Source organism: Euphorbia lathyris, chromosome 10 (genome assembly GCF_963576675.1).
Source record: "Euphorbia lathyris chromosome 10, ddEupLath1.1, whole genome shotgun sequence".
In the NCBI taxonomy this organism is placed as follows: domain Eukaryota; kingdom Viridiplantae; phylum Streptophyta; class Magnoliopsida; order Malpighiales; family Euphorbiaceae; genus Euphorbia; species Euphorbia lathyris.
Window position 1 is genome coordinate 52,772,765 of NC_088919.1, and position 10,936 is coordinate 52,783,700.

The 10,936-nt window shown below is 33.6% G+C and overlaps 1 protein-coding gene across 4 annotated transcripts; it reads left to right on the forward strand.

The window, feature by feature from the left end:
• The first annotated feature begins 1,970 nt into the window (after window positions 1-1,970).
• On the forward strand, window positions 1,971-8,788 carry LOC136208872 (uncharacterized). 4 transcript variants are annotated; one of them, XM_066000133.1, is made up of 11 exons: window positions 1,971-2,128; window positions 2,287-2,340; window positions 3,271-3,322; window positions 3,551-3,668; window positions 4,326-4,518; window positions 5,305-5,351; window positions 5,578-5,668; window positions 5,751-6,562; window positions 6,948-7,172; window positions 7,249-7,317; window positions 8,280-8,788. In XM_066000133.1, exons 4-11 carry the CDS (start codon window positions 3,615-3,617, stop codon window positions 8,436-8,438), a joined length of 1,650 nt encoding a protein of 549 aa, XP_065856205.1. In that variant the 5' UTR covers window positions 1,971-2,128; window positions 2,287-2,340; window positions 3,271-3,322; window positions 3,551-3,614; the 3' UTR covers window positions 8,439-8,788. The 4 variants fall into 4 exon arrangements, with proteins under 4 accessions (XP_065856205.1, XP_065856206.1, XP_065856203.1 ...); XM_066000134.1 differs by lacking the exon at window positions 4,326-4,518; XM_066000131.1 differs by lacking the exon at window positions 3,271-3,322.
• The last annotated feature ends 2,148 nt before the right edge of the window (window positions 8,789-10,936 follow it).

A 10,936-nucleotide genomic window follows, 5' to 3' on the forward strand; every position in this document is an offset into this window, starting at 1 on the left:
ACTAAAGCGACGACGAATCCCAAAAATAGAGAGAGGGGCGGCGGCCAAAAGGAGGAAACATGAGAGAAAAATTCTATTTTCTGTGTTTTTGAGATACTATATCTCTAAAACCTAATTCCTTATTCTCTTAGAATTAGAGTTGGTTAGGGTTTCTATTTATACTGAATAAATAGGTAACCTAACCCTAATTCTTATTGGGTTTGGGCCCGTTCCATTTCGGGCGGGCCTAATTGGATCCATATCCAATTAATTCCAACAGTTTGGAATGACTATTCTATTCCATGACATTCTATTTCGCGAACCAAACGACACCTTATATTATCAAAAAGAAAAGAATATGAAAAAGAGTTTAAACATAGACGGTTCATAAAATGGAAAGAAATAAATGAAAATCAACAGAACCGAAACCTCAATCCACTAATATCATTAACATTCCAACAACAATATTATTGAACGATACAAATAAATAATAAAAATGGCCATAAGTAATAATTGAAAATTTATTTTCATCCCAACAATATTAAATTAATTTTGTAATTTGATATGTAAGGTTAAATCAATCTAAAATAATGTATCAATATATGATTGATAATTGTAATGCTGTTTTATACTCACACAGATAAATTTTGACAAAGTTGATCTCAAATTTCAAGTTAAAGGACAAACTGATAATAAACTTAAGTTTGGATTAAATTGATCCATCTAGCTAATTTAAGAACTAAAATTGATCATAAAATAAAAACTCAATAAGGGCATCATAAAACTTGGGACAGGAGTAAGAGTAAGAAGACTGCGCAAAAGTGTGGGCCAACTCATTTACCTGCCGTCGTACAAAATAGATTGCATAAGAGTCAAATAGTCTGACAGTGGTCAGTAATATCCCGAACTCAATATTGTCATCTATGGTAGAGAAATTGACATCATCAACATTTTAGCATTGGTCTTGACGACGACACCATTCAAATATAAGGACGAAACCCAATAGATAACTTCTAAAACTCTCATTCCTAAACCGGATGTAGATTGGCAAATTAAGCAATGAGAGCTAGGGTTGTAAATGATTCAAGTTGCTCATGAGTGATTCACAGTTCAATTTGATAAAAGTTCGATCGTGTTGTGTGCGATTTATAAACGAACCAAGTTTAAACACGACGAAACTCGACTCAAAAGCTTCCGAGCAGGTTCAGTTATAGATTCATGAACATTCTCAATTATAATGTTCATGAACACGTTTATAAGCAAGATTGATTCAATAATAGTATTATTCATTTGCTCTCTGAAATTGTCCAAAAAACTTAATTGGCTCCCTGAACTTTCAAAGTATCCTGATAGCTCCATAAACTTGCATAAAATGTTCAGTTAGCCCCCTAAACTTGCGTAAAATATAATCAATTAATTACTAGATCGTTTAAAAGTAAGTTAAATGCGGAAGATATATTGCACGTGCCTTAAAAAAGTAAAATATTCAAGATTAGGGTATACGATTCTAATATTAGAAAAGGAAAAGTTTTATAATTGAATTAATATGTTGTAATCTATTTTATGAATTGTATAGATTTTAAAACTATATAATTTTATATTAAAAAATTTAAAATAAATAAAATTAACGAATTACTCACAAGCAGTTCACTAACATAATATTAAACTCGTTAATTTTACATGAACATATCAAAATTCGGCTTGACTCGACTATGCTCAATTAAGTAGTTATTCTAGTAGGAACGGCAAAAAGAATATTTTACCCCGTAATATACAAAACAATTTAGTAAGAAACGTCCCTCCGTTATATTTATTAACGCCGTGAAGCTGAATTGGCTGAGCTGGACGACCACCTAAACATAAAACCGGCGTTAATGTTGTCCATCTGTCAGTCGTTCGTCCTTAGCGGACGTGAAACGAAAACTTATTCATCGAAAGAAATGATTTTGTGAAGTCCCGTTTGGATTCCGTGGAATAAAAATAACACTATACTAAACACTCAGCACAACTTTTCTTTCACTCTCTCTCTCTCTCTCGCGCATTTCTACCATTTTTATGTTACTTTTTGGCGGTTTTGAGCTTTTCGGTTTCGAACATTCGCTCGAATTTCTCACTCGTCAGTCACTCATTCTTCTTCACTCTCTCTGAGGTCAGATCTCCTTCTTATTATCCTTTTGCTCAGCTCGCTCTGTATCCTACTTCTTTCATTTTCTCTCTAGATTGCTTTTTGTATCTCTATCTGTTTGTTTTGTTTGATCCTGTTTGTTGAATTTTATCGTTTTTGTTCGAATCTATGGATTTTTGTAGTTGTAGATCGGATGTTTCAGCTTGTAAGGATTTTCTCTGACGCCGATGAATGAGGTTTGTTCTATTCTTTACTTTGCTTATCTGCGGTCTGTTTGGTTCCCGAGAAAATGAGTTGTAGTGTTGGCAAATGGATTTTTAAGTTGTTTTCGTTACTTTCCTTTTTCTGTTTTGAGGCGGATAAGCTATATTCTCAGCTTAGCCGACTTTTACTTTTTTTGTTTTAGAAAAAAGAAAGAGAAAATGATTTTCTATATGTTTTGAAATATTTAACTAAATCAGGTTACTTCAAAAAAATAATAGAGTTAATGATAATATCTTGGACCTGCATTTTTCGTTTTCCGAATAAGCATCGTTGTCTTTTCTATTTTAGATAAATAGTAACATTTAGTTGAAGTATTTATTTATACTTATTATATTTTTACTTATTTATGGTGATGTATTTGTTGTCCATTTGTTTAAGTTTTTGCTATTTTTATTATATAAGTAATATTTTTACTTATTTTTGGCGATATATTTATTGTCTGTTTGTTATTCTATTTCCAAAATTGAAACAGCTTTTATTTTTCAAAATCTAGTTTGATTTATTTTACTGTTGAATATTCTTAGAATTTAATAGTGGCATGCTTTGCTTGTGCCAAGCTACATTGTATTTTTTTTTTTGAGAAAAAAAAAATACAATGATGTATTTTTTTTTCAGTTCATTTAAGTCGGACTGTTTTAATTAAAATGAGGTTAATATAAGTGAATCATCGTAATGTGTAGATTTTGTTGAATATCAGTGTGAAAATTGAAAATTGCTCATAAAGGTAGGTGATGTGATATTTGGTAAGATATAATTTGGTAAAAATCTGACTCTTTGTTCACTGCCAAATTTGGCCTTTAGGGCATCCTTGGGCAAAAAAGTTGACTGGTCGTTGTCCTGCTTGATAGGGGTAGAAGGTTTTACATTTTTACTCTAGATTGTTTATGGTGGCTTTTTTACAGTGGATCAAAGACAATGTACCTTGATGGTCCCTTGGCATTTATAAAGAAAAAGGTAGGAGAAGGAACTTAGTTGTTTAAGAAATTTCACATCTGTAAGAAATGAAACAGAAACTTACAATATTATGGTTCTCATCTTTGAGCTTCGTAATCATGACATACTTTTGTCAATAAGAAGATACAGCCATCTTTTTTGTTGATTGTGAACTGGAATTTATATTTTCCTGTTAAAGCTGGATGCCGAGAGTAATCAAGTCGTTTTGCCTTTTCATTTTTGTTGTAGTGAACGATGTAAGCAGTTGCACATTTGTGGAAATCCTAATTCAAGTTTCAGAGCAGTAAATGAGATGGATCGCAGACCACATTTGGATAAGAAATTTGCTAATATAAAATGCCAAAAGGTGAGCATTTTTTTTTTCACTAAAAAGCTTGGAATTATAATTTCCTGTTGTCATCCTTGAAAAACAGAGGGCGAGCCTTGGCGCAACGGTAAAAACGTTGTTGTCGTGTGACCAGAGGTCACGGGTTCGAGTCTTAGGAGCGGCCTCTTGCCAATTAAATTGGCAAGGGAAGGCTTGCCCCCAATACACCCTTGTGGTGGGACCCCTCCCCGGACCCTCGCTCAGCGGGGACGCGTAATGCGACCGGGCCGCCCTTTTTTTTTTTTTTATCCTTGAAAAAAATGGTCAACTTACATGTACATTCTCACTTTATTCGTTATGCTTGTGGTTCTTCGCAATGCTGAATGGGCTTTGTTAACAATTTTTTGGAAAACACCTTGTTCTGTTATGTGGGATTTTTTTACATGATAGAGGCAATTCTATGTACATTATTACACGTGTGATTTTAATGATTAATTGATGCCTGTTGCATAAATATTTATTGACTTCTCCATCTGGTGGGGTGTGCAAAGATATAAGCCTTTTGGCATATGATCCACATGATTCGAGTTCATGATCTACCAGTTCTCTTTGCAACCAGCAGCATGAAGATTTGTCCCGTAAACAGTATTCTTAACTAAGGTGGAAATTTTGACTTGTTTTCTTATATTCGTTTAGACTAAGCTGGATGAATCTTCTGTTCCTGGATTGGAAGATGAAACAACAGAAGTTCAGCATTTACTTGCAGAACCTAAGCCTGATAATGTTTCAGTAGATGGTGTGTTATGTCTTGGTAAGGAGAATTCATGGAAACACTTGGACATTGAGGACTTCTACTATAGTTTTGACTATGACATAAAAGGAAATTGTGGTAATTTTCTAATTGCTTGTTGATTTTTTTTTCCGGAATTTCTGTTGTTTGTCTGAAGTTTTGATAGGATAAGGATAAATTCGTTAATTCTCAATTGTGGGGAATGGCTGGTTTATTTTCTCGCTCCCAGTAGCCTAAATAGTCTTTACCTTCTCTGAGATCTCTAGGTTACTTCTTGCAGTGCGTGGGTGAGAATACCATTAAAATGAAAAACTAAGTTGAAACATTTAGATAATCTCCACATGCTTAAAACTGACATTATTGAATACTAGCTTGATTTTTTTTTTGTATTATAGTTCTAGACGTAGAGGGCGAGCCTTGGCGCAACGGTAAAACGTTGTTGCCGTGTGACCTGAGGTCACGGGTTCGAGTCTTAGGAGCGGCCTCTTGCCAATTAAATTGGCAAGGGAAGGCTTGCCCCCAATACACCCTTGTGGTGGGACCCCTCCCCGGACCCTCGCTCAGCGGGGACGCGTAATGCGACCGGGCCGCCCTTTTTTTTTTTATAGTTCTAGACGTACCATATGGGTGAACAAGCACGTTTATATTGGCAAAGAAGTTTCCTTTTAAGAGCAAGGATGTTTGGAAGTTAATAGAAGTCAAGTAAATAGATTCTAACATTGAGCATGACTATATACTACACATGCATTCCAGCTTTTAAGCTAGCTCGAATTGTTTGTACAATACGTGCTGAGAGAGTTGGTTGCTCTTAGGTGTTCCTGTTTGTTGGTTAATCATTCTTTCCCATGTTTGTTACTAACTTTTTTTTCCTTTCTTGGTGACAAGGGGGGCTGGATTGTACTACTCAAGGACAAGATGGATTGGAGCTTGGAGTATGTATTCTACTTGTTGATCTGTCATATTAGAGTTTATATTCATCTTCTTCTTTCGGAAAAAACACATTGAACTGAGCAGTAAACTCTACTGCTTTATTGCATCCATGTCTCTTGGTCTTGTATCATTCCATTTCCTGGAAATAGACTTGATTTGGTTGTAGTCAGCTTAATATGACATCTTAGTGTCAGTTGTCCATGCAATGATGATTCCGTATTTTGCCAGGTTCTTGATGGGTTGCTGGACGAAGTTGATGAAGTAGATGATATTCATGCAGCAAATGACATCTCTGGGGCATGTGAAGATTTTCTTTTAGGTAACCCCGTATCCATGGTGGTGTTGAGTTTTCATGAGTTCATTTGCATCAATTTCAAGTAATTGGTATATTTTGAGTGTAGATATTGAATTGGCTGACAAGATCTGTAACCTTGAGTATGCTCCATCTGGAAGTTCACGTGTGGAAAACTCAAGTTCAGAAAGTCAGTCTCCAGGGTTGAGTGGCAGTAGCAATTGGTTTCTTGGGTTTTCAGAATCATCTGCAGCAACACTTACAGAATCTGAATGCAAGAATGTCTCAGTTGAGAAGAAATCTGTCAAATGTGAATTATACGACTCGCCTGAGGATAAAATCGATTATCAAACACTTGCTGGAGATCATGAATTTACTACTTCGCTTGATTTAGAACATCTTGATGAGTTGAATGATGCAAGGTCTTTGGACAGTGGAATATCATCGGATGGGAATGAAAAGAAAGCCATCCAAACAAACAAACTGAGCACCCTCTTAGGACAAAGAAGATTGCGGAGGCCTACTAAAAGGTACATTGAAGAATTTTGTGTTCCAAAGTCCAAACATGCATTGGAAACAGGAAACGGTTTGGATAGCGATCTAAAGGATGAATGCTTGAACATGATATCCCCTAATGAACTTCATAATCCTAAAGAGTCTTTAAGTGAGACTATTACACAAGAAACACTTGAAGGCGAAGACGATGAAAAACTTTCAGATCTGAAGTCTAAACTTGTAACTGGAAGACGTAAAATTTCCTCTTCTGCTCCAACGGCTAAGCGGATTAAGACTGGATCCAGGAATGAACATAATTCTAAAAGTCCCAAATCTACTCCTTTGCATGAGTCTATAACAGGAACTAGTCAAGAACTTAATTCTCGCCCACGGAGGGGGCGTCCCAAGAAACTCCCATCTGTTTCGGTAGGGAAATTGCTCTTTCAACTTGACTGCTTTCTGACATTTTTCTGAACCAGACCAAAGCACTACTGTATCTTTCTGTCTTTCTTAGTCCGAAAAATTTCATTGCCAGTGTATGTGTTACTACAGCATAGTAGAATGCTGTTTTCACATCTATGCATGCTTTATTTTTTATTGTATTTATTCCTGTCTAGCTATGTATTACTATTGCATGTTACAGCTATATCATCTGGATCTACCATGATTGTGGGATAGAAATATGAATTTTGTTGATTACATAATTGGTCTGCCCCTTGTTAGTATAATTCTATCAATTCTTAGCCTGCAATCATGTATTTATGTAACACAAGCTTCTTTCTTCATGTCACTTTTTCCATTCCTTGCATAGGTTTTTGAATCTGATGATGAACATAGTGAATCTGATTCTGATGACCACCGTGTGAAGAGAAGATCTAAGAAGAGTGGTGATCGAAGGAAGCATCAAAGAATGTGGACTCTTGCTGAGGTGACCAAGCTGATCGATGGTATTGCTCAGTTTGGAACTGGGAGATGGACTGATATTAAGAAGCTTTCATTTTCCTCGTCTGCATACCGGACACCAATAGATCTGAGGGTACCTCTCATTTCTTCATCCAATTGCGTTTTTTCCCTCACAATTAAAATATAATAATCAAGGATGAAATATGCAGGATAAATGGCGAAATCTTTTAAGAGCTAGCTCTGCGCATAAGCAGGAACTGAAACAGAACAAGCAAGAGGTTAGATTTTGTTTTTTGAACGTCGCCTTTCACGGATGTGGTATCCATTCTACATAATTGGTTGAATAGTAAAGTGCTATAGGTCTTATTGAGACGAGTTCAATGTGGCACCAAGTGAGGTGACCTTTTCTTGAGATGCAGATCCTAAGACCTTGATTTCTTGGGATGATGTCTCCAATTGAGCTGTCTAGTGCCTTAGCATTACAATGTTGTGCATATTATGTGCATGCATGCATAGGTACACCCTTTTCTCTGGACCATCCATCTTGGAATTAGAAGAAAGTTGGCCACGTTAACCTTCAGCTTTAATAGATGAGGGACTTGAAGAGTTGGAGACTTTGTATGCACATCCACCTATGCATCTGTGTTAAATATTTCAATATCACTTTGTTTGGATTTTCTAATTTCCACAAAAAGCTTGTATTTCACCGGATGCAATATTCCAAGTAAAGCATCATCCACAACATCCTAAAGGAAGCATTCCGAGTAAATTCATAGCCCCTGAATTATATGGCTACTAACATTGTAACTCCTAAGCTATATTTCTTGACATAAAAATCCGGAACTTTACCTTTTGTGATATTGAAGTTCAAATCAACAAAAATCTTTTTAAAAAAGTAATGAAATGATAAGGGTCAAATAGGTATTTGACCATAATTTTTGTTGACATGGATAAAACCAGTCAATAATGTAGTCAATTTGGACATAATTTTGTTATGTTTTTTTGGTTGATTTGGAATTCAATGTTATGAAATGTAAGTTGAAGGATTTTTATGTCAATGTAGTTTAGAAGCAATAATGTTAGCCTGCTATATTTAACATCTTATTTAGTCCTTGGAAATCGTGGAAATAAATAGTCACCATTTGAAATTCCATTCTATTAAGTTTTTTTTTTTTTTTTTTTTTTGATAAACATTCTATTTAAGTTAATATTCTATAATGACACACTTGTATATTGTTAGGTTTTAAGAATGATGCAATTAATGCAGGATGAACAGAACCTGAAGCATGCCATGCGGACCCTGCCGAAGACTGTGATACGCCAGATCCGTGAACTAGCCATCCTTCATCCATATCCTAGGTTCACTCCGGGTGGAAGGTATATACGTAGGAAGAATTGACTCGAAGACCTCTTTGCGAGTCAGCATTAAATCATAGTAAGTAAATTTTAGGTGTAAAAAAAAGGAAGTTACATTTACATTTCTCCTCCCCTTGCACATACACAACATCGCGTTCTGAAATCGAAATCGAGAAAGATAGCCGTATAATGTGGTGAATGTTGCACAAGGACCGGCCAACCCCAAACGTCCAATTGTAATAGATAGTTGGGGCTGTGGCTAACTGATATATGTTACAACAGATGTAGCTTGTCTTACAAACTTGTTTTTGCTCTAGATTATGGCCCTTTTGAGCCTAATTGCCTGACATTTCGTGCTGATAACATATAAAAGCTTATAGGATATATTTATTACGGTGACTGATTATATGGGCATTTTCTAAAATCCCCATCAAGTTTAGATATATTTTTAATCTTGTTCTTTACTTATCAGTACCACTTTTATCATATCCACTTGAGTTATTTGAGGTCGCAATGGTGTACTCGACAGTGTTGGGGTTTTTTAAATATACCTTTGGACAGTGGCAGCTCACCTGGGAGCTAATTTTAGCCTGGAGAAAAATTCCAAAATTTATCATTTCCGTTGAGCAATTTTTTTTTTAAGTCTCGAACACCCTAAATTTTTATCGTTCGTTGTGTTGAATAATAAAAAATTAAAAAGTGGTTATATTTAATATTTTATAAATCTAATTCCTTATAAATTGTACGATTTTTATTTTTAATTAAAAGTTTCCTTGCAAAGTATAATTTAAAGTTAAAATTTAATATATGCATTATGCTTAAGAAATGGTTCACTTTTTCTAATTTAATTCATGTGTTCATTCTTATAGTTAAATAAACAAAATTAAAATTATAACTTTATAATCCACTTTTCATAATTAAATAAATAAAATTATAATTGTTACTTTATAATCTAAAATATATATCAAATATTTTTATGAAACATGAAACCAATTCTGTTTTTAAATTCTAATACTCCAAAGTGAATTGATTGTGGACGGTAGAAAAACTAGAGTAGATGTATAGAGATTCTCAAACCTCTTGAATATAAAAATAGGGTTTTATTATATTAATAATAATTATGATTTTAACTTTTAAAAGGTAATTAAACGGTTGGGTTTTCAAAACGTAAAAACTTTTGGGAAAATTATACAGAAATTTATATTTCAAAAACTATTTACAACTATGTCAAATCATAATTTTGGATTATGTCAAACTAGTAAAATCAGTACTTTTAATATATTTTAAGGATTAGAAGTTTATAATATATTTTATAGGGTTTATGATTTATGAATTGGAGTCTGTAATTTTTAAATTATGGTGTAAAATTATAATATATAGAGACTAATGACATATTAAGAATTAAGTTTAGTGATATGAATTAGTTGTAATTTTGTATTTAATTATGATATTCCTGTATTTGACCCAAAACTTTTTAACCTAATTTTTTTTTTTTGACAAGACCCAAAACTTTTTAACCTAATTAGATAATCAATAGATAACTAATATATAATAATTTAATTAATCACTTTTTCGGTTTGGTTCGGTTATTTTGTAAAAAAAACCCCGAATCTATCGATGTATTTCAATATTTAAAACCAAAATCAAACCTATTAGACCAAAAACTGAACCAAAATAATCGAAATGTATCGGTTTGGTCGGTTATTTCAGTAGGTTCGGTTTTTGAACACTTCTAGTATCTCTATAGTTTTTTTTTTTTTTGCTTTTTTAATTAAAATGTTTATATCTTTATTAGATTAAAAAAAGTACAATACAATAAAAAAATGGTACGTAATGAAGTTTCATGCAAGTATAGGCTAAAATACAAGATTTACAAAAGGACGAAAACGACTACAAAGAGGAAAAAAAAGCTATAAAAGAACAATAAAACATATATTTTTTTGTAAATTTGAATCTGTAGAAAAGCAGTTGTAATTCAATCTTCATTTAGGTTATTTTGAACATTTGGATTTGAGTCATTTGTTACGATCACGTAGATCTATTGATTATAAACCGTTTTCGCTTTTGCTAAATTAAAAAAAATATAAATAAAAGAATAATAGGGAGCATATATAATTTGGACGAATGAAGAGATCCAATAAATTATAAGAACATCGATAGAAAAAGGAATAACAACGAAAAATACAGGAAGCTTAATTCGGTGGGAGTCGTTTTCAAAGTAGATTCACAATTTTTTTTTTATATATTTGATAAATTACAAGATTTTAACGGAAAAAGAAAGAGAAGAGAGGAAGAACGAGAAGGAGGTGCCTTTGTGGGTTCGTATGAATTGGGAATTCTCAAGGAGAGAGAGAGATAAGGCAGTTAATTTATTAGTCCCTATATTTTGACAAAATATATTGTTTAGTCTCTGTATTTTCAAAAACACATGATAAAGTTCCTAACCTTTTTCTCGATGAACTGTTTAGTCCCTAACGTTTTTCTCGGTGAACTGTTTAGTCTCTGCCGTTAGACTCTCATGAAGATTCTGTCAGTCAATTT

What these genes read in the sequence shown, in the direction of transcription:
- LOC136208872 (XM_066000131.1), top strand. An exon ending in ATGTGAAGATTTTCTTTTAG is followed by an intron (nt 5,669 to 5,750) that starts GTAACCCCGTAT and finishes TTTTGAGTGTAG; the next exon opens with ATATTGAATTGGCTGACAAG. An exon ending in TGAAACAGAACAAGCAAGAG is followed by an intron (nt 7,318 to 8,279) that starts GTTAGATTTTGT and finishes GTATATTGTTAG; the next exon opens with GTTTTAAGAATGATGCAATT.